General features: G+C 39.2%; 1 protein-coding gene across 1 annotated transcript; it reads left to right on the forward strand.

Moving 5' to 3' along the window:
* Nucleotides 1–2,162: 2,162 nt before the first annotated feature.
* On the forward strand, nucleotides 2,163–16,520 carry YTHDF1 (YTH N6-methyladenosine RNA binding protein F1; the record flags this gene model as incomplete). Its single annotated transcript, XM_082007042.1, has 5 exons — nucleotides 2,163–2,189; nucleotides 2,606–2,630; nucleotides 4,157–4,236; nucleotides 8,875–10,401; nucleotides 16,494–16,520. The coding sequence occupies 5 exons, from the start codon at nucleotides 2,163–2,165 to the stop codon at nucleotides 16,518–16,520; spliced, it is 1,686 nt and encodes a 561-aa protein (XP_081863168.1).
* Between the last annotated feature and the right edge of the window lie 7,359 nt (nucleotides 16,521–23,879).

Raw genomic sequence — 23,879 nt, forward strand, 5'->3', positions numbered from 1 at the left:
TAAGCATGGAGATGTTACAGGTAAGACTCTCTAACTTCTGGAACTACTGTCTGGTATGGCAGAGTCTTAACTACTTTGCTCAGAGCTCTAGCTAGTTGTGAACGCAGTAATGAGACTGGATACAAGCATCATACCAGTCGGTACTAGGCCCAGTTTGGGCCTCAAGTTACTACCTCAGGCAATAACACACTATATTATACACATGTTGAAAGCCTGATTTTGATTCATCTTTCTCTCAAATATGGTCTTATATTACTCATATCTAGAAATTGTATATGGTGCATGTGTATGACAAGAAACCTACACAAGAAGTATGTTCAAAGCTGAAAGAGACTTACCAAGCTAAATCTCTGCAGGTATTTTGATACCTTCAAGAAAAATTTGGGTTTCTGGACAACTTAAGGACCATTATTTCTGTTGTCCAAACAGGTATCAGACACCTATGTGACACGATAAAAGTGACATACTGTTAATCAATAAAAATCCTTTGTTACAAATCCTTTTACTGCACCAGTTTCCAAAGAAGCCAATAGAAATAATATTCTACAAATCTCATTTAGTTGTTATCATCTGGTACCAGTGTTGTTTAGAAGCACTGTAATGGTATTCTCTTTTTGTTGTGGTGTAAGAGGCTCCCAGTCTACCACACTCTAATTGGGCACTGAGTGAACTATCATTTACCATGCTTGTAAATCAGCAGGACAGTAAGGCCTCTGGGTGTTACCGTACTACAAGTGATAAGACAGAAAAACAATGATGAAGATTTCTGTTTCATCATAAAACGTTTATGATTTGGTCATCAGAACTCAAAGAGATTCGAGGCAGATTGTTACACAAGTTTTTGTATTATCATCAGTATATATAATGTATTGTAAACTACAGGACCTTGGCAAGGCAGGAACTGCCCTTTTGTTCTGTACTGTACTACAAACTGTATCGTGACCAAAGGTCCTAAGTAGGACCTAAAAACTCTTTCAGAAGTAGCAACCGTTCTGGTCATTAGATATTCCAGCCGTTCAGAAAAAAACAAAACAAAAAAACCCCCAATCCACTACACAGAAGAAGCAGAAATACAACCATTAATGAGGTAGACTTCAAATACTAGAAATAAAAGGGCATTGCTTTCATTTAATCTGATTTCTCCTTAAGGTAGCCCTCCCTAAAAATTAAAGATTGAACTTTGGCATAAAGGAGCACTGAATGACTACAACTCAGGCAGCTTATCCAATACTGCTTCGTTTCCTCACCTTCCCTCAGAAGGGTGCATTGGTAAATGACAACTCTTCCTGAAAACCACTAGTTTACTTCCTGGCCCTCCTGAAATGAACATCAGCTATGCTAAGGGAGCCAAGATTTCACCCAGGTTCTGCAAAACAGCACCTGGAAGGAAAAGAAAATGAATTAACCTGAAGAAAAAAACATCTGTGAGCAGCCGCAGCCAGCAGTTAGGCCGGCCGTCACCCAGACGATCCCAGCTGCAGCTATCCTGGGCCCAAGGGCTGGATCCGCGCCGCCTGCAGGCTGCTGTGAGGGGAACCCGGCCTCCCCCAGAGCCCCGGGCCAGGGCTGAGCCTGCAAGGCCGAGTCTCGGCAGCGGGCAGGCAGCTCCGCAAAGGCGGTGAGCGGGAAGGAGATGGGCCCGCAGAAGCGTGATGGGAGCCGCCCGGCCGCGCATGCGCGGCAGGTGCCGCCGCGCTCTACGCGCCTTCCTCCCCCTCCCCGCCTGCGCCTGGCCGTGCGTTCCCGGCGTGCCCCGCGCGTTCTCGGCGTTGACGTCACCGCAGCCCGGCGCCCGCCGCCATTGGAGTTGGAGGCTCTGGCTCCGTCCCTCACTGCGGCCCGACGGCGGCGGGCAGGCCCGGGCGGTGCGGCCCGGGGGCATGTGAAGAGACGGGGCCGGCAGGGTGAGGCGAGGTGTGGGACCTGCGCCGGCCTTATCGTCCCCTGGGGCCCCCGAGGAGACGCCAAGCGGCGGCGCGCGCGCCAGCGGCCCCCTTCCCTCCCCCTCGGCCCCGGCCCCTTCCCCTCCCCGGCCGCCGCCTGAGGGGAGAGGAGCTGCCGCCGCCCCTCCGCCCAGGCCCCGGAGCTCCGCGCCGCGCCGAGCGGCCCAGCCTTGTCCCCCGGCCCTCTCTGCTGAACCACGGCGGCCCTGTACATGAATTATGTCTGCCACAAGCGTTGACCCTCAGGTAAGTGGCGAAGCGAGGCGCAGGGCCTGCCTCCTCCCCAGCCGGGGGCGGGGGGTTTCCCTCGCAGGCCGGTGCCTGCCTCTGGCCCGGGAGAGGCTTTTTCCTCACCCTCCCAGCTTCTTTAGAGCTTAACCTTTCTCGTCAACTTCTCCCGTGGGCACGATACGTTCCCGCTGCCTCTCGAGAGCCGTGGCCATTTCTAAGGAAGTCCAGTGCTGAACGATACGTGAAACATAGCCCTCAACCGCAGTTCAAATAAGACCCGATAAGTTCTTAGCCATTTTTATGAGCTTCTTACCCTTCCTCAAAAGCTGTGTGTTTTGCAGTGACAATAAAAGCGTCTTTCTAAAATTAACTTTTTTATTTCCCCCCTTTTTTTTTTTCCTTTTACCCCATCATGTGCCATGGCTTCCCAGAGACCGAAAGGACAGGATAATAAAGGTGAGAATCATGAGAAGATCTGGTCGTTTGAATTGTTACTGTAATAACAGATGAATTATTGCAGGTACCTGTGGGGGAGCAGAAAGGTATTGCTCTTAGTCCCTATGGGTAACATTTGGAACAAAGGAAGTTGTGCTTTGTTTGAAAAATAACATAAGCTGTTATGAGTACAGGCTTGCTTGCATCCCACTTAATGCTACTGAGTTTATAGTGGGAAGGAATAGGTGTTTAGTACTAAACATAACAATGCTCTTAATTTCCTTAAAATAAAGCAGATTTCTACGTAAAGTCATGAGGATATGCCTGTTCAATATATATTTTTACATACTTTTGCATAGTCTCTTCCTGCCATATGAATACAATTGTGTTACTAGTCTGCTGTTGACTGATGTATGTACTAGCTGCCATATATAAGCCTACAAACACAATTACTTAAAGAATTTTAAATAAAAAATAGTTAATTTCTGATGAGATAATAAGCTCTTTGTGATAATGCCCATGCTTCATTTGAAATTAAATTTAATAACCAGTCATCTCAGAAAATAGCTTGATTATTACTGTGATTGCTAATAAGTGTGTAACTGTTTAGCCTTAGAAACTAGCAATATTCAACTCATAACTGCTTTTTAATATATCTAACTGGCCTTAAAAATCCAGCTACTTCTAGTTACAGAAAGTTTGATGCTATTTCCTGTGTTTGTAAATACTCTTTTACCTCTACACTCCCTGACAAACTTTGCAGAAGTGTTCTGGTGAATTCCCAAACTTGTTTGCTAAACATCCTATTTGGTCTAGTGTTACTTCTAGTTTAGTTTAGCTGTTCTGTGAAGTAGTTGCTTTATTTGCCTATCACATAGTGTGTTTGACCTTGTTTTCTTAAATTTAAAGCAAAAAATGAACTTACTTGAAATGACCTAATAACAGGTTTGGTTTTGTATATCTTTCAGTAATGAGCTTTGAATGCTTTTCACACATTAATTTATGCTTAAGTAGGTCTTTGACTATGGCAGAAATGTCTATTTTACAAATGAGAAAGTTGAGACTTAAATTTTTCTGAAAATGTCAGGATATCAAGGTACATAGCAGTCATTATTTCATAGTTAAATGTAACCTCACCTCATCTTGTTGTAGCCAACTTAACTTAAACAGTGAATAAGTCATGCTGGGAGAACTCCGAATTAGTTTCAGAGAGTTCTAGTTATGGACCAGAACATTAGATGTTGTTTCCCAATATTTGTCACCGAATTCTTGTCAATAATTTTTTTTTTTGTTCAGAGTTAATTCATGAGCTGTCTGTTTACTCTCAACTGCAGAATTTTATTTTTTTTAATTGATTCAAATTTAGTTTTATAAGCAGTAATACAAATTGAAACGCCTTGGAGGGAAAAATACTGTTCCTTGGTCTTTCTATGAGTCTTCATGCTGTGAAGAAGACAGACAGCTTTTCATAAAATAACATAGGGTGGAACTCTTTACCAAAACACTACTAAGCAGTATTATAATATGTTGTAACCTTTTTCTTCTAGTGCAAAATGGTTCATTACATCAGAAGGATACAGTTCATGACAACGATTTTGAACCTTACCTTTCTGGGCAGTCAAATCAGGTTAGTGTATTTTTAACTGAGGTTTTTTTCTTAGGCATGCTGTTGGCACTCAATTCATAGGATTGTGTTGAGGGAGCAAATTCCTTAAATAGAAATGGAAAAAGAAATGACTAGCATATTGTGTTACTTGGTAATACAACTAGCATTTGTGCTCACAAAGCTAATATTACTCTGCATATCCAGATGGCCACAAGTGAAAATGAAGTTAATGCTCCAACTAGTGTCTGCTGATTGCTCCTCAAATTGCAAGTTATTGATACGATTGGACTGTGACAGACTATTTGATCTTACATTTCTTTGGTAGATGAGTTGCATGTGGGAATCTGAAGGTTCTGCTTTTGGGCTCTCCTGATTTGTGTAATTTGTATAATCCTAGAAATCAGTGTAGTTGAAATATGGTTTCAGTGCTTTTTAGATACCTTGTAGAGTAGTCTCACTTGCTTTTTACACTTCAGCAAATATTTGTTCTTTCATGTCCTCTGAAGTATCTTAAGAATTAAAAATATGTTATTTTAAGAGTAAGGCACTTAAAATAAGAGTAATATAAACTCTCAGTATAATCTAGTTAACTATAATGTATGTTAAATCAACATCTATGACTTAAATAGCATTATAATTGAAAATATCTTCTAATTGAAGTAATTTTTGACTTAACATTCAAACCTTTAAAGTGAACAAGATGTATAGAAACTGGAGATGCAAAAAGTTTTCTTTCACAAAAATAAAATACCATTTCAGAGAGAGGTGTGTACCAGAGGTACATCATTATTTCTTTGCAGAAAGGCTAAGTGTTATATTTTAAAAGGGAAATTTATAATTCAGCCTGAAGTTGATAGATGCCAGAGTTAATATTGGTGACATCACTGAACTTGCTTGCAAAAGAAGATTATTCTACATGCCAAAAAAAAAAAAAGCATATAATGTGCTGTTCTGTTTCGTTTGTGGAAATTGTGAACATGAACACTACAGCAAACGGCATCAGCTGATGTACTGTGTATTGGTTATCTTCAGGGTGTATTAACCGTTTTTGCTAGGGCAGTCAAATGGAACTGTGTTAAGAGTTTGTTTTGGATCATAGCAGCTTTCGGGAAGGGTGCAAACTTAGCACAATGTAGATGTACTTGAGCTCATTTCCATCCTGAAGGCAATCAAGACACACCAGTGTGGAAGTCAGGACAAGTGTACATATGACAATGTGAATTCTCTTCTGAGCTCTGCACTGTGTGGTTTCTGGCTCCTGAGCTAAGCTTCATAGTCCTTGGCAGCATAGACGTGTTCTCCAGACTTATTCAAAGTTAAAATGATTTAATGGGAAACATTCCTTCTTCTCTGGAATAAATGTACTCTATCAGGTATAAAAACAGGAAATTTGTGGGGAAAAAAGGAAGTGAAATTTTTTTTTTAATGCAAAAGTAGTTTTGAAAGGCATTGAGGTTTTTGCCTTTCTCTAATTTTTTGGAATTCCACTTCGTCACATTTATGTGTAATTTTTAATTGCTTAAAATCAAGATACGTTTTTCTAATGTGAAATATACTGAACATTAAACTTCATATAGAAAAAAAGTAGAACTGTCTGTTATAGTTTAATTCTAAGAAATTTGTCTTGGCTGTCAACAAGCCCAATTATTAGATTTAAATGGAAAAATTGCTATGACTACTAGAATTTCCTTATTTTTTTTTTCCATAAGTTTTCTTGCATTAAAGTGTTGCTTCATTGACAGATTTATTTATGCTGTAGTAAGAAATTGGTGTGTTACAAGAAACAATTGTGTAGGCTGTCTTACAATTTTAAGTGGAAAGTGACAGTAGCATTAATTAGGACTGTGAGATTTTGTACTGAAGACAACCATGTTCCTGAACAAAGCCTTATTATCTAGCTATTCAGTCAGACTTATTCAGCCCTTTAAAATACAGTAGAAATATAAGTGACTTACAAAAAAAGATTTGAAACTGACTGGATATACAAAAAAACCCCTAAGAAATTTAAAAAATAAATAACACAACCAAAACCCCAGCTGACACAACAATATATTTGACATCAAAGATCAAATGCAGCTTGGTAATACTGTGTTAATTTCATCTTTTAAAAATCAAATTAGTCTTTAAAATTAGTATTGAGTATGTTACGTAATCAAAATATAAATGTCTTCCCTCTTTCTGTTGAAAACAGCTCCTAAGTAGCGGGGACGCCTTTTCTTTCCATAAGGGTTCTAGTATCCAAGTAGCAGTATCTAATACAGATCAAATTTGAGACGTGATAGCGTTTTGTTGTAAAGCATCCTAAAAGTACTTTGAGGTGCAAAGGGAACTGAATGAAGTAGAGCATTCATATACAAAGTTAAAGCAAGAAAGGCATCCGCCTTGTAATGTCATCCAGAACCAAAGGTTTATTCATAAGGAACAGGCAACTAATAGCAAGTAGCGTACTTAAGGAAGAAGGCTTCCCTTCCTAATTACAGAATGGTTGGGTCTTGGGTTGGGTTTTTTAATTTAAAAAAAATACAGAAGGGTGCAGAAAAGTCAAGGGTAAGTTCATTGAAATAAATGTACTACTGTTGCAGTGAAGAACTTCTGTCAGGGTTCCTTTTACACACTTTGGCATACAGACAGTCAAAATAGATTGGATGTTTTGTAAGGATATCTGCTGAAACTTTCCTCTAATCTTGTTAGAATCCTTGTGGAAACTTTACAGGCTGTGTGACAGGAGGTAACAGTCTTGGGAATTGTCCAGAATCTTTTAGCAGAAATATACCAGGACAAAACACCTACTTTCTCTAGGCTTATTCTTTTTGGTCTTAATAAATTCAAGATCTGTAGAATATATGAACATGAGCATCTCTGAAGAACTATTTGTGTCTCTTCCCTTTCATCTGCATCTGTTTTTACATTTTCTTAATATTAACACTTTAAGATATTACACATAGCAATCTCAAATCTCTTCCAGAAAAATGGTGTTTTCCTGTGCTAGATATTGATGATTTTAGCTTGGGAGTCTCAGAAAATTAAACGCAGTTTAGAGCATCCTCTCATAAGGAAGGTGGATTGCGTACCTCTTGTTAATGACAGAATTTGCATGTAAATAAAGGCAGCACGAACAGTGGCAGAGATTATTTATTTTGAATCAACCCTGGATTTAGGCTATTTTTAAATCTTGGAAGTGGTTGCAGTACTGTAGGTAAGTCTTGGGGGCATTTTAGAGTATCATTCTGTATGTGGAAAGTAAGCATATTGAATTACTCTGGGCTGTCATGCAACAGAGTCATTGAAAAATGAGCAGTAAAAATGACTCTTATCAGTTGGCTATTATGCTTATCTTCAGCAAGGTGGTGTGTGGGTTTTTTTCCTTCATTTTTTGAATGAGCTGAGAAATAACCTGATTTTCTGAAAAATTACTGAAGTTCTAGTTCTGTTTTGCTGATTTTGATGATTTTTTTTTTAACCAAGTTTGAAGTCTTGACGTTTGAAAGAAATTTTAGTTCCTCTTCTTAAAATAATCTTTCTCCATGAGTAAGGAAAGGCTAACTACTGTTTTGACTCATTAACAGGAGATGTTGACCTTCCCTCCCCCTCACTGGTCGGTCAGTGTCAGTTTGGAAGGTCTCCGATATGCTTCAAGTTTATTTAAAGAGGAATAAAAACTATTTTTGAACATTCTGGTTTTATTCTCTTGCATTGTTGAGTATGATAAACATATGGAATGCTTCAACATCAGGTGTCAGCAGAAAATTTAGAGTAGAAGGAAAGGCTTCTCTGCTTGGTCTAAGAAGCAGTTGAGAGGGGGGAAAAGTTAGAATTTTGGAAGAGATTCTACTGGTTTATAATGGGTCAGTCTCTTATTTCATAGAGTGGAAAAGATGGTCCATTTGGAAGGACAGTCAGAAACAGTCTTGCACATTTGTAACTGAGGGAGGAAGAGACTTTTGCGAAAGGCTGAATAGGGTCTTTCCCAAACAGTTTGGATGGGATCTATCATGCACCATATTTGCATATATTTGTCTCTAGTATACCAGTCACCTTAATTTCAGTTTCCAGTCGTTAGGTCTGCTGACAGCAAACTTGGCATGTTTCTTAGCCTGTGATCTCACTGTGATCCTGTCTATGTCAGGAGTAGCCTTTGCATGTTTTACCACTTCAGGTATGTTTTTGCTTGTCAGGGACTGTTGGCCCCTGAAAACAGTTCCATAATGAGGGCTGTAATCATATTTTCTGTTATGTGCTGTCATATTAAATTAGTTTAATCTAAAACTTCTCCCGTGTAGCTATCTAGAAATACTAAATATCCTTAGTGCTGTGAGACACAAAATATGTAAGTTCCTTGAAATATTTGTGTGTATTGGTAGATTAACTAATTCTAGAAGAAGCCACTAAATACCCTTACTAATGTAACTAAGTTTACATGGTCTCAAAATCTCAAGTACTAACATCATTGTGAGCCAGTAGTCCTAGGGCGTATTACAAAAGCTGAGATTCAGGGCTAAAATGCAGTATCTTTTTTGGAGTGTGAACTAAGATGTGTAATTAAAAATTAAATTACCTTATCTCTGTTCTTTTCTATTTGGTGATGGCTATTTGGTGTTGTGGCTATTTATAAATGACGGGGTTTTTTATATCTGAAGTTACCTTTTTTTCCTTTAACAGAACAGTAGCTATCCATCAATGACTGATCCTTATCTCTCCAGTTATTATCCACCATCTATTGGGTTCCCCTATTCTCTCAGTGAAGCACCGTGGTCTACAGGAGGAGATCCTCCTATCCCGTATCTTACCACCTATGGACAGCTCAGTAATGGAGATCATCATTTTATGCATGATGCTGTTTTTGGACAGCCTGGGGGTCTGGGAAATAATATCTATCAACACCGGTTTAACTTTTTCCCTGAAAATCCTGCCTTCTCAGCTTGGGGAACAAGCGGATCCCAAGGACAGCAGACTCAAAGTTCAGCATATGGGAGCAGTTACAGCTACCCGCCTAGTTCACTGGGTGGTACCATTGTGGATGGACAAACAGGATTTCATAATGATACGTTAAATAAAGCTCCTGGAATGAACAGCATTGAACAGGGAATGGTTGGACTTAAGATTGGTGGAGATGTTACAACTTCGGCAGTGAAAACAGTAGGTTCTGTTGTCAACAGTGCTGGGATGACAGGTGCCCTCTCTGGTAATGGTGGATCTAATGTGAACTTGCCAGTATCCAAACCAACCTCTTGGGCAGCTATTGCTAGCAAGCCTGCAAAACCACAGCCTAAAATGAAAACAAAAACTGGACCTGTAATCGGTGGAGCATTGCCTCCTCCACCTATAAAGCATAATATGGACATAGGTACTTGGGACAATAAGGGTCCTGTGGCAAAAGTTCCTGCTCCCCAACAGATACCTTCTCCTCAGTCTGTTCCACAGCCACAGCAACAAATCGTTCAGCCTGTTCCAACTCAACCTTCTCCATTGACTCAGCCGCAGTATCAGACCCCTCAGCAGCCGCCCCAAAATCGCTGGATAGCTCCTCGCAACAGAAATGCAGCTTTTGGCCAAAGTGGAGGAACTGGTAATGACAGCAATTCAGCTGGCAGTACCCAGCCTAACCCTGTTCCAAGTGGCGAGTCCCATCCTGTTCTTGAAAAACTGAAAGCTGCTCACAGCTATAACCCTAAAGATTTTGAATGGAACCTTAAAAATGGACGTGTGTTCATAATAAAGAGCTATTCTGAGGATGATATTCATCGTTCCATTAAGTACTCTATTTGGTGTAGTACAGAACATGGCAACAAACGCCTGGACAGTGCTTTTCGGTCCATGAATAGCAAGGGTCCAGTCTACTTGCTATTCAGTGTTAATGGCAGTGGACACTTCTGTGGAGTAGCAGAGATGAAATCACCTGTGGACTATGGCACCAGTGCAGGTGTCTGGTCTCAGGACAAGTGGAAGGGGAAATTTGATGTCAAGTGGATCTTTGTGAAGGATGTGCCCAACAACCAGCTCCGACACATCAGGCTGGAGAACAATGACAACAAACCTGTTACAAACTCCCGTGATACACAGGAGGTGCCCTTAGAAAAAGCAAAACAAGTGCTTAAAATTATTGCTACTTACAAGCACACGACCTCCATCTTTGATGACTTTTCTCATTATGAAAAGCGCCAAGAAGAGGAGGAGGTGGTGCGGAAGGTAAACTTATTAAAAAATTTATTTTATACACAGATATGGGGAAAATGAAATGTGAAGGCTGCTATGGTGGAAAAAATGTAAGTAGGAATTCAAAATGTTTTTAATACATCTCAACTTGATGCTTTTGTGTATGTTTAACAACACAAAAAACAAACTGATGCTTATTTGTCCGTGACAATTTCATAGCTAATGAGTTTCAAAGCAGAAAGCTAAACAGTAATGCAGGTAAAAGACATTATGTCCAGGGTTTTTTTGAGTTTGATATATTTTTTTATCTTAAAATGGCTAACAAACTAGAAAATAGTTTCTGTTTCAGAATTGGATTCTGCCAATGATTGCCACTTAAGTTTTTTGCCTTTATAAATGTGAGGTGTGTTAACAATGTTTGACTGGAGCTGGGCTGTTAAAATTGATATCTGTGTTGGCATTTGAAATTTGTACATCACCTTTAAGAGCCAGAAACCTGGTCTCTCTGGAAAAGAAAGAGCTGCGTAAAATTGCTGGAATAGTGCTAGAAAGATTGCGTATCTGCTGCTGAAGTCACATGTATTATTATTTGGGTAAATAAAGGTTTTCAGTTCCCAGGTCTAATCTGTCTACTAATTCTTGAAAAGAAGTTTTGAGTCAAGTTGTAGTAAAAGAAATTTGGGCAGTAACATGCTTTCATGGCTCTTAGTCTACTGCAGGAGACATCTGTCCCTATCCATCCCATGGTCTCAGTTTCAAGAATGCCTTTCTCTAATTAGGCAGTCTAGAAGTAATGGACTGACAAAATAATAGGTGTTGGGATGTGTTGTTACTAGCTAAGTAACACCTAAAGTGGCTTGATATTAATAGTGTTTCACAGACTTTTTTGTATAGCATTTCAAATATTTACTCGATAGGCTAGTTTAGTGCAAAACGTTTTTGAAGCAAAGACTTAATGTGTGTTTCTGGAGCTTAAATTGAAGTTGCCATTTTAGAGGTTTTACTGCCATTTAAAAGTGCGGATAAAATTTCTTTAAACTGTCGTCATAGAATGTACCCTTAAATTATGAGAGAAAAGGAGGTCAGTGTCTTAAGAACTTTTTAGCTCAGCTTTTCCTAGCCGTCAGATGAGTTGTGCATAGCATAACTCAACACAGCAGGGAAGAAGAGCTTAAGATTTGAAGTTTTTCTTGTTCCACAGGCTAAAACCTTAAAAGCCTGCACTTTAACACTTCATTCCTTCAGCAGACAATTAACAATTCAATATGTAATGCAACCTGTATCCTGAAGAGAGGTGTTCCCTTATGTAGGAGAGAATCTTGAATAAGTCAGAAGGCCTGGGTTCCTTTGTCCAGTGTATGGGGTGTGATTGTTTTAGTTTTTTAATGCTGAGTATCCCTGTGATTTGCTGCCAAGTCTGGAGGGGAGAATAATGAGCGTTGAAGGAGTGAGAGTACCGGGAAAGTGCTGGGAGATCTAGTCGTCTTGAACAGTTAACTTACCGGCCTGAGGAAGATCCAGATGGCTGTGTACTGAACACCACACTTCCTTTGCTTTGTAGTAGCTTGGGCGGCTGATGTTCAACCATTGGGCTGATCCAGCTTTGGGTTGTTATACACAACTATTTCCCACTTTCAGTTCAAGTGCTGTTACAGTATTTTACCCAGGTCACTGCTTTAGATGACTTTTTCAAAATAATGCTTTTTTTTTCTGCCTCATTTAAAATTGAGGCTCTAGCTTGTATGATGCATTCAGAAAACAAACTCTGAAGTCTAATTTAACATTTCTTAGATTCCTCCAAATAGCTTAGAAAATAGGACAGTATACAGACAATTGAAGTACACTGGAGAAGATAATAGTGCTGGAAAGGTAAAGCAGATAACAGCGAAGGAATGAAAAATAAGATACTGCTTGTCAAGTTGTATTCTATAAAACTGTTGTCTGGAAAGTTAATATTTTCTGCTTCATTGACTAAATTAATCTTAGAAGTACAACTGATTTACTAGAAGAGTTTCTCTGCAGGCTATGCACACGCTTAAACTTTATTCTTGAGAAGCTCGTGCTATTGAAGTTGAAACCTTCCTGCTAGGCTAGTTAACCTTCCTATGACGATACTTTTTGAAGAATCTTAAGGTATCTTAGGACCTAATTGACGTTTTCAGATGGTTGTTTGTATACGTGCCATCTTAAATGGTTTTCAAGTTGTTACAGTTTTTGTTTATTATACTCTGTTTAGCAGTAAAATTACTTGTTGACATTTTGTGCTTCCATTTCACCACTATTGTGATTATAAAGGGCCAGAATTCATAAAAATCTACATATGGAGGGCTTGAATGCTTTAACTTCATTTATACACAAATATTTAGTAGGGAAGAATAACTTCATGTAATCTATACAATGCAAGCCCCTAGCATTTCTTTCGATAGTTACAGTTTGCTGCTAGCCAGTGTTTGAGGAAGCTCCAGTGCGTGCGTTCTGAGTTTAATGGATCTAGGAACCTCTGTGTTAACACCAAATCATCAAATGTGGATTAGGCAGGTATAATGCTGGATGAAATTCCGTGAAGTGCCAAAAATTCATCAGTGTTACCAGCATTGCTTAAGGACTGTATCATCATCTAGAATGGAGGGAAGATTTGTTAAAGCTGGGATGTAAGTCCAGCTTTTGATTTGTCATAGTAATAAACTATCTAAGCCCAGTCTGGTGACCCACAACCTGGGAAAGGAGTAATAGAAGGATATGGGTGTCTGGAATGAAATAGCAAGAAAGTGAATGACATGAAATCTCTCCTGACCCTCCTAGCATTTCTCAGTCAGTGTCCACAGAGAGAGCAACTTCTGTGATCAAAGCTCATGCTCTTAAAATGTAAAAAAATTGCAACATGTGTGAGAGGAATTCTTTAAAAAGAAAATGCAGTATAACGTGGCATTAATTATTAACACTCCCTAGAAACATGCTTGCATAGTCTTAATAAAACTGACTTCTGAAGTTAAAAAGCTTGTAAAGATAAACGTATTGCAGATTTTGGTATTTTTATTTGCATCTCGTGGTAGGATGGATGGGTTGATCTACTGTCAGCACTTTGTCTTCATAGATCTGTATTTAACTAGGTGGTCACAGTTACTGTACTGGACTGCTCTGCTGTCTCCTCTAGTCTGTGTCAAGGCACTTAGCTAGTCCAAGGGCTACACCTTGGTGTTGTGCTGGAAGAGCTGAGTAGTCTTATCTTGGAAAGCTCCTGAATCACCAAGCTTACAGTTTCTTCTTTTGGGTGATAAAGTATTGCAAAGCGTTAGCTAGTGCATGTTGGCACTTAGAAATACTCCTTTTCTTCTAGCATTCTGCATTTCCTTTCAGTATGCTTTCTGTGAACACATTCATTGATGCAGAACTTTTAAGGATGGAATATTGTCTGTCCTCCAAAACTAGTTAAAAAATATTTCTATTTTAAGATTAATACTAATTGTGTTTCTTGATATAAAGATAACAGTTATATCTCTGTTAGAAGATGAATGCTTTCATCCCACTGACAAATAAAGTTTAGTAGGAAGGCTGAGAGCTGCTTCAGACTGAGGTGAAGGGAACAGAATTTTGAGAGGGATAAGTGTCTCCAAAATGGAAGCTTCTGCAGGTTTTGTGAAAACCTGTTTTTCCTGTGCCTGAAGACTATACATATTAATGTCATGAAGGAGAAGTATGCAACAGGAGCTCCCCTGTGAGGTACTGGAAAAGAGAAACTATGATAGCTCTGGATGGATCTTCAGAAGCAAAATGAACAAAGCTTTGTTAGTTGCTTATAAAACTGCTTGTTCTTGCTTGCAGTAGTGATAAATAGCAGTAAGGAGGAGACTTTGAGATTTAAAGCTTCTAAAAAGTAGCCTGCTCGAGAGCACAAAGAATTGTTGCATCAGTTTCCTCCCTGTCAGCTTATATGGTTTCAGGCACTTTTAAAAAGGAAGACTTGGATTAGCCCCTGAGAGAGAAAGCAAGAAGCAAGGAAGGAGGAACTGTTCAATAACTTGCACAGTAAATACCACTTTTTACTGAATTATAAAGCCTGAGGTGAGTCTCTGAATGCCATGAGCATAGTTTCTAGGTACCAGGTAGAAGTTTCAAGTGCTAACCTGTCTTCTATTTGTGTGGGACTAGTCCATGAGAATGGAAGACTTTGTCATTTAAAGGAAGTGGGATTGTGAGGATCAGTGGATGACTACACAGAAAAGTAAAAATAAGGTGGCAGTGGGAAAGAATGGGCTGATGAGCATGGTAGGGCAGGAAAGCAGAGTAAAGGGGATTTGCCACCTTATAAATGGAAATAGGGTGGAACAATTGGGTTTTTCTGACGCCTTGAAAATGGGGTTGATATGATTCACTTTTAGGTTCTTTCTAACCACCTTTTGTTTGAAATGTCAGGCAGCCTTAAGTTCTTTTTCATTAAGAACATATAACACCTAATATGTTCTGATATTCTGCCACTAAGAAATGACTTTCATTGACAGTTCATCATGAGTCAGCAATTAAAAGATAGGGGGAATACAGATTTTCAAAACAAATTATACCACTTTATGCAGTCTGTTTTGTTGACTTGGTAAAACAATGTAAGTATACTTTACTTCTGTCTTAAATCATAGATTAAGAATTTATACTGGACTTTGTTGCTGTAATTTTATTACGGAAAGTGAAATATTAATATTATTCTGCCTGGAGGCAGAAATCAATATATTCCATTTAAAAAAAACTGTCTGATTTTTATGCTGTAACCTGCTGAAGTAGCAAATACAGTCCGTTACATTTATAATGCTTGGTATATTTGCAAATAAGCTTTACATCACAGCAGAAACAATTTTGAGATTAATTTTGCACAGGAAGATTCCACAAAACAAGTAAAATCTGAAGGCGTTCTTTTAGGAGTTGACTGTTTTATGCTTAGGCTATTTCACAGTTTTCTTGCTTGAAGTAGAATTTGGTGCCATATTGATGCATTCAAGTACAGTACACAAAGTAGAGTCTTTACATGCGTGTTTTGCACTGTACAGTGTGTTTTAAACACCGTTGGGATGAAATGGGAAACAGGAACGCTGGACCCTTTCTATTCAATCTGGATGGTGTCTTAGCTGGAAAACTGCACTGGCCTAAAGATACAGCAGCATATTTTATTCAACTTGTCTTGCTGTCTTCTGCAACTTATGGGGCTCCTGAAACAATTATTTAAAAAATCCCCCCTTTTATCTTACTGCGTTGCTCAACCTGCCTGTGTAAGCTCTGTGCAGAGCCTCTGCGTCAGCGCGCAGGCATGGCTATTTGCTGCTGGGAGAGCACAAGGTAGTTAGATGAAGACTTGCAGCAATTGAGGGGTGCCTGCAGGTATCCCATAATTACCTTTATCTGTTCTCAGTATTTGTGGTTAGCAGGAAGTTTTGAGAGAGACTTCAGAGCGCCTGCTGGCTTCTGCACTAGAATGCTTTTAGAAGTTCTTGGGTTGTTCAGCTGAGCCCTGCTGGTTTTTACCAGACCATGCAAAAAGCACATAACTTTTCTTCCACCTGATGACGGTTTTTTGTTTGGTTCCCCTCCGCTCCCTCCGCCCTTGTCAAGTATTTCACAGTGCCTCCCTTGAACAGATAGGAAGAATTAGGAAGAGAATTTCTAGAGAGCTCAAATCCCACTTCTATTGAATGTGACTAAACTCCAAAGTCACTCCATTTGAAGTGCTTCAAAATTATGCTGCTTCTGTGGAGTTCACTAATCTACCATCTCCTTTCTGCTGGTGTTGGTTGCGGTATTACTGCAGTAACTAGGATAATCTGGGAAGTAGAATATTGCGGGTCCTGTTTCTGCTAGGAATGTTGATATTCCATCCCTTTCTTACTGTAACTTTATCTGCTGTCAGGTTGAAGTGACTGTACAGGTGTTTGTTCAGCTGTCCTACCTGAAGCTGTGCTTAATTTAAGTTATCGGGTCCTGGGGCTTGCAAGGTATATACAATATATTTATAAAATGTACCAGCAATGTTTTAACAAGGTGTATAATTGGGATCACATTAGTGCTGTTACACCACTGAAAACTTTTTGCTTGTTCATTTGGCTGAAATCTGTCTTAACTTTTAACTTTTTTTCTCTTTGCAGGAACGTCAGAATCGCAACAAACAATAAGAATAAACATATACAGTTTGATATATATACTAGAACTGATATTAAATTCGACTATGAGAAACAAAATTTAAGTATACTGGTGCTGTATCCTGGCATCAGGACAACCTAAAGCTTTCAGCTCCAATGTATCTTCTCGTGCAGGGGAAATTTAAGTTGTCGCATCTTTAAGTACATTGTAGTTTATTTTTGCCCAGGTGGATCTGCATTAATTTGTATCTTTTTTTTCTATGTAAAATTCTGTAGAAATCATTAATAAAGGTGTGTCTGGTTTTTATTTTTTTAAGTTGGTAAACAGTTATATTACCCTAATGTGGACCTATACATGAGCATACTAAAGTGTCAGTGCTTCCCAAAGACTTTATTTTGGCACAAATTATGTTCCTAGCCAGATTATGGAGAATACATGACAAATCTTCCATTATCCTCCTCCCAAGCCCTTTTTCTTCATCGCGGAACTAAGAAACCATGCATTGATTTTTGTCATCTAAAAAATTTTTTTAAGATACTTCAGAATTTTGAAATGAAAAAACTAAATTTCTGATCACTCTGTGCAGCTGCTCTGCCTCTTTATTTATCTGTACAATTACACTTTTAGAATTGCTAATGCGCCATGTTGGTTTTTTCTGTCTAGTAGAAAAATCAAATTGTCAGTGAAATTGTTTCTCTGGAAAATATTTCCCTTTCACATTCTGTTAACCAGTGCTTCAGTGTGCATTTGTTATACCATATCCTGCCGAGAGTGAGTGAGATGCTTTCTCTCAGCCATAATTCTGCTTTATGGTTTTTGTAGCTTAATTAAATAATAATGTGATGCTATCAACATTGCAGGGGTTTTGGACAATGTGTTTAAACCTGTTTCAGCTTTCAGGTGTTATTAGTTAATTGCAGATCATTTTTAATCCTTCCCTTCATTACTCCCTCCCACCCCCCAAATCCTAATGCCATTTAAAGTTTTTATACCGATAATGCTGAGCTTTAACGTAGGAACTAATAGTACGGATAATATGATGGATTATGCCTCAGATGTTTAAAATTGACAGTGTGTATGTCTAATTTTTTTCTGTTGGATGAGTAAAAAAACCTGTTTTAAGAAACTGAATTTGCTGTCATGTTTTTGTGGAGTGAGGGGACCGTCGGAGAACCTGTCACCAACTGGAGTTCCAGTTAAGCATGGAAATGGTGCTCATGTCCGCTGCTCTAGCACACTGAATCTGCACGTGTTTATTGTAGAGGATCTTTTACTATATTAGAAATCAAGTATCTTCTGAATACTATTTACTCCAAAAGGACCTCCAATTTAAATAAAGTTTAATCTGTATCATTTAGACTTGTATTTAGAACGTATAACTCTGTCTCTGGACTGTTACTGCCTGTAAGGGGTAATGGACAGCATCGGATTAACTTTTTCCTCTAGGAGAATACAAGCCTTAATAAACAATACATATTTAGCAAGTTTGATGTCATTTTCATTTTTTCCCTGCTTTCAGTTGTCTTCCTATGTTATCATTGCCCTTTATGGCAACTTGTGAAATAACTCTTAATTTGAGAAGCGTTTTGATTGAGTAACTTGGATGTTTGCTAGCGGTGTGATTGATAACTGCAGAAGGGTTTTGCAGGAGACTCTGCAGAGGACGTTTAAGCTGCTCTGAATGTTACTGTTCCTCAAAGGCAATACATGCATGTACAGTGGCTGTCACTTGTACTTTGCTTTTTCCTTGTATGGTAGAGAAGCTGAAGAAAGACTTGGAAGTTGTCCTGTAGCTTTCAGGAGGCCGTATTGCAGATACGGGTCACCGGGATGAGAAAAGTACTGCTTTCCACATCGAAGTAAAGCTCTGAACGGTTTCGTTTACAGCAGTTGGCTGTATTTCCCAACTCTTAACTTTAGTAATTTGACTTGATACCTTTTTTTAACTGACTTTTTGAAGCAATACTACGTTTTATGAATGTGTTACCATCTAATAAAAGCACCTGCTGTTAGCTTCAGTTATGTCAGGGCACTTGCAACTGGTGATTCCAGAGCCAAAAAGAACAGCTCCATCTGGACCCTGAAGAGAGAAGTTAGTTACACAACTTTTATTTCTTTCTTCAGATGTGGCGGTGGTGGGGAAAATGTATCTTTGCTGTGATATACCTATAGACTTCAGGTAAATATTTTCTAAAAAAAACACCCCAACAAATTAAGAGCTTTTAGCTGAAACCGGTTTGGCTGTATAGTTAAGAAAAATGATGATGTGTCTGAACCTGCTATCTGGCTTTTGTGGGTAGGAGAAAAAAAATTTGTAACAGCTTCAGCATGCAGATTTCTTACAGATACTGCAGCGCTGTGGCTGGGTTGTACAGTACTGTCCGAGTTAGCGGGGAGAAAATTTAACAGCAGGGTAAAATAAGTACTTTCATAATGCCCGTGTTCAGTGTTAAGACGACTGAAGTGCTGGCTGATGGTCGTTCTAATTTTCAATCAACTGTCATTTCAATTTAAAGACATGCCTCACTTTTTTTCAGTATTCAAATTACACTGGGAGGGGGAAGAAGCATTCCTCCAGTGTCTGCGGTAGCATAACTTCATGTCATAGGTCTGTTACTCTTTATTTAATCCAAGTAATAGTTCTAAAAGAATTTGCCTGTGTGCTTTTGGAATTTGTGCTTAAATTCCCTCCTTAAATGAGTTGCTGTTGTTTGCTGTTTTTAAAACCTGTGTGTGTTTGACGGTATCCCTAATGCCTTCCGCTTTTAAGCCAAATGTAGCTGTTAGCACCAAATACTGATGGCAGAGTTAAGTGAAATGATTCTCTGGTTCGATTCCTGGTGGGTGATGGCAGCACATTGTACAGCTCTGAAGCTGTGAATGTCATTGGGGGAAGAAAAAACCCCTCGCATTCATTTGCAGATAGTCACACCAAAAGTGATAGTTCTGAATACTTAATCTTTATGGAGACTATGCTTGTTGCTGTGAAGGATGGTTTTAAGTGACTTGAGCTTGTAGAGAAAACGATCATGTTAAATCTACACTGAAATGTAAGGACAGAAACGGGCAGATGAAAATACACAAAGTCATGTTCAAGATTCACGGCAGAGCAGTACACAACGTACTCGTAAATTAAGGTCAAACTTTGGTTTTTACCTTACGCATTCTTGGAAGATGGACAGGAGATGTAAAATTTAAAATCCTAATTTTTTCTTTCCTTTTACCCTTTAAAGTACCGTTGGTATTAAAAGATGTGAGTGTTTCTTCACAAAATACTTGATTGCTGTTTGGAGAGCTTACTCAAAGATATTAGTGAGATATCAGAGGAAAAAAAGATTAGTATTTATTTCTTAGTATTAGACTGACTACAGTGCACTGGAGAGATGGACAAATTGTGACAGAATGTGTCTTTCCTTTTCCTCCTTAATAATGAGTGATTTTATTTGGCCAGGGAAGATGCAAATTTCAGCAAATGTGGGCATTAAAAAACTTGTAGGCAAAGATATTACGAAACTATCAAAAGAAAAATTACTGTTGTAATGTTACTGCCCTTTTCTCTCTTGTACACCTGTTGAGAAAAGTAGTTGAAAGGAGCAAGGGAAGCTTAGTTAAAATAGCAGATAAACGCAAAAATGAAGCACAAATAATGTCTAATGGGGGAAAAGTGTGTTTTGATCTAATGCTCCTTTTCCTGGTCTCTCAGTTACTTTGAATTCTTCATGTTGAACAATCTGTTTCACTTGGAAAAAGCTCTGGCTTTTTTTGACAACAGTGCTCAGCATCTGCTCATTTTAGGAGAAAGCTGTTCGCTATTTTGGGGAAAGTGCAGGTTTTTAATTGGAATTTGTGATACAGCCCAAGAATAGTGCGAGTGTAGCTGTGGCTTTTTCTGCGATAACCACCTCAGCTGTAGCCTGCCTTGTCCACGATTCCTTTGAGAAAGAACAGCTCTTGTTCAGCTTATTTTTAGAAGTAAGGGAGTTGAGTCAAAATGTTGAAATTACTTAACTGGGGTGTGACTTGGCAGAGGGAGATTTTGGATTTCACAAATAATGTGGTTCAGTCTGATGGACTGTTTCAGAGGTGACGTCATTCTCATGGTACTGCTTCCAGTTCACATATTGGCACTTCGACCTAATGTTAGGGTGAAGGGGGTTGTCTTGTGCATGAATGTCACCAATTTCACAGCTCTCCTGTCTTCAGAAAACTTCTGTTGAAAAAAATCCTTTAAAATTGACTTGTGTATTGCATATGCAGTGCTGCATTGCATATGCAATGTGATGACAGTCTGTAATATTTTTCATTTCCTAGTAAGAGTAAAAGCAGGGCAGGGCTTTAGGAATTACAAGAACAGCTTTTGTTCCCCACTATGATACTGGATTAATTTCCTTATTTTGTGTAGGATCATAATTTCAGGGCACCTTTGTAATCCCTTGGGAAATCCTCCATAAAAGGAATGCCGACTTGACTTCTGTATCATCTTTTTGCTTCCTGTAATGTCCCTGATCTCCCTTTTGTTCACATTCCTGAGGTGAGTTCCTGACAGCTCGAGGAAGACCTTGGAGACGTGCTTTCTTCAGCAGGCAGGACTTCATAGAACTGGCATCTACTCTGTCTTTTACTGAATCTCATTTAATTTGGAGAGTGTAGGAGGTTTTATGCCATCTGTCTGTTTATAAGTTATTCAAGAAATTATTTTTACCTGGGATGTTACCATGACAACAGACAGTTGGTAAAATCTTCACCAAATGCATGTCTGATGTTGTCCAACTGCTGCTAAATCAGTAGGATCTGGTGTTTTGCTGTGGTTTCAGTAATGAAGACAGTGTGAAAGAGGTATGAATGCTTGTTTTGCCAAATCTGCCTTCTCCAGGTACTTTTAGATTATTAATGCAACGCATTGGGCAGTAACACAATATCACAAGCAACCTTCTTCACCCACCCCCCCATCCTGTGGGCTGTGGATGGGAAGAAAGTAAATTTTATCAGTAAATGATATATCAATCTATACATATATCATTAGGGAGCTTTTTTCATTGTTTGTATCTTCTGTGTAGTCCCTCCACTGAAGTACTGCTGCATTGCTATGTTCCCATTTACATTATTTGGTATCTCGGAATTACAGCGTTATTGTAAGCTGCAGCGCAGTTTTGATTTCCGTGCTCTGCTCTTGCAGATCTACAAATTACAACTTCAGCGCGCTGATTATTGAGAACGTCGAAGAGGGCTCTGCATCTCCCTGAAAGTTCGTGGTCTCTAAACCCTCTTAAGAAGCCAGAAACCAGTGATGTAAGGTGTTTTCTTGCTGGTGTTGGCTCTCCTGTAGCAACACATTTTATTTCACCGAAAACACGGATGGCAGAGAAATGGAACGTACCGATCCTTGCAGCTGAATGTGCTTTGCTGAAGCAGTGCTCAGCCTGCTTCTGAGGAGACCCTGTGGGGCGTGGGAGTCATTAGGCTAGCGAAGAAGCAAAGCAGATCAATGTTTACACCTGGCTCAAGATTCACTTTTTAATTAAAGGGTGTGCCCATGCCATGTAGTGGGCCCAGATTTAGGAAATTTGAAGTTAGACTTTGGCAGAGTGGCTTCCTCTTCACCCCCTTTGGGGTGGATAATCAGCACATGCAGGAAAAAGAGTGCATTTTGGAAAGTATAAAGATTTATGGAGACTTTCATTTATTTGGTTTTCTTACTCCATTGGTGTGTATGGAAATCCTTTTCTAATATAAATCTGTTTCATATAAATTTGTAAAATATCAACAGAATACAATTGTGTGAGCGCAGATAGTCTGATTTTTAGGGGGAAGAACTCTTCGGAGGTCTGTAACAAACCGGTGGTTTTGTAAGCTCAAAAACTGTCAGTAGAGGCTTTTGACCACTTTTAAATAAGCTGATTATCAGGAGCCCTCAGAAACACTTCTGTGGAAGGGCAAGCTATTTTGCTGTTTTGGCCAGCAAAAACCTTATTTCATAAATTTGTCAGTGGCATTTATCGCTATCTGGCATGAAAAACCAGAAATACGTTAAGTACAACTATCTGGTAAACTTTCTAGACCTCTGTTCTGATGTTTTACTCATGCAAAACGTTTCTAGTGCTCTGGAATTACACAAAAGCCGAGATCCTTCCCATTTCTGCTGCTCAGGTTTGAGACGGGACAAAGTCTGGAAGGCAGGTGTGGGTTAGGACAGATGACAAAACTGTGCCATTGCGTAGGTCTTTTGAACAGTTTTGTTTAGAAGTTGCATGATTTAGTCCTTGAAGGAGATATTTTGTACTTTCCCACAGGTGCCCCGAGAGAGAGCAGTGACTAGGGGTAACAGCCTGAAGTCAGCGGTGGCTGAGGATGGAGGCTGCTCACTGTCGGGGAGATGGTACGAAGGAAGCGGTTACCAGTAAGAACCCTGTTTCTGGGACAGTATTAGATTCTGAGATACCAAAACAGGTTTTATGGCTTAAGCCATTGGCAAGCTGTGAGATTCTTTTTTCCGTATTTTACCCTTTTCAGTCCACATGCAAGTAGCTGCTTAACTTTGAGACCTCCCTTTAAATCAAAACACTAAATTGTCGCCTATGGAAACTGAACTGTGTGCAGCAGTTGGACAGTCATACATGCAATCATACCAAATTCAGTGCTTTTTAGTTATGCTGTGTTTTATATGTAGTACCTGCTCAATTAAGCTAGCTTATTTCACAGTGTTCAGTCTTTGGAACCAGTGTGTTGTAGTGATTTATGCTTTTTTCATTCATCAACCAACAGAAATTTGGAGCTAAAGAAACAATTAAGGAGGTATATCAGCGTGTGGCATCACTCCAGTAGGTGTGCAGCATTTTAAAAGTGAAGGTGAGGGAGACTGCTTTGTGTCCTCTAGTTCTATATTTTTGACGTCTGTAAAACAGAAATTACAACTAAAACATTAAACCCGTAATAATTCCTTGTTTGCTCTGACAAGGAAGAAGAGTTCCTAGTTGTAACCGGTTAATCCAGTAAGGGTATCTTTCATGGTTCCTTGGCTAAACACTTGGTTCACATAACTTGACAGTTCATTTATTTGTCATCATCAAGGTAAGAAGCACGGCAGTGTTTTTTAGTCCAAAAGCTCTGTCTTTCTAAATACTCTGCTTCAGAACTGGGGGGTGGTGGGCAGTACGTCAGGGCAAGAAATAAAAAGCAATTTTTACCAGCTGGGAGTAAAAACAACTCCAAAAGATTTCCTGATGCTGAGCAAAGAGCAGCACTAATGAGCTCCTGTGGGAAATGTAATCTGCCCATAGTGAGTAAAATACTAGATGGGAAAGAAGAGTGATTTTATGAGCCAGGTATCATTTCAGATTTTTCCTTAACTTACTGACCTTGCTGAGGATGGGAAAACACTGCATGTTGCTAAT

Source organism: Phaethon aethereus (assembly GCF_964289735.1).
Source record: "Phaethon aethereus genome assembly, chromosome: 16".
In the NCBI taxonomy this organism is placed as follows: domain Eukaryota; kingdom Metazoa; phylum Chordata; class Aves; order Phaethontiformes; family Phaethontidae; genus Phaethon; species Phaethon aethereus.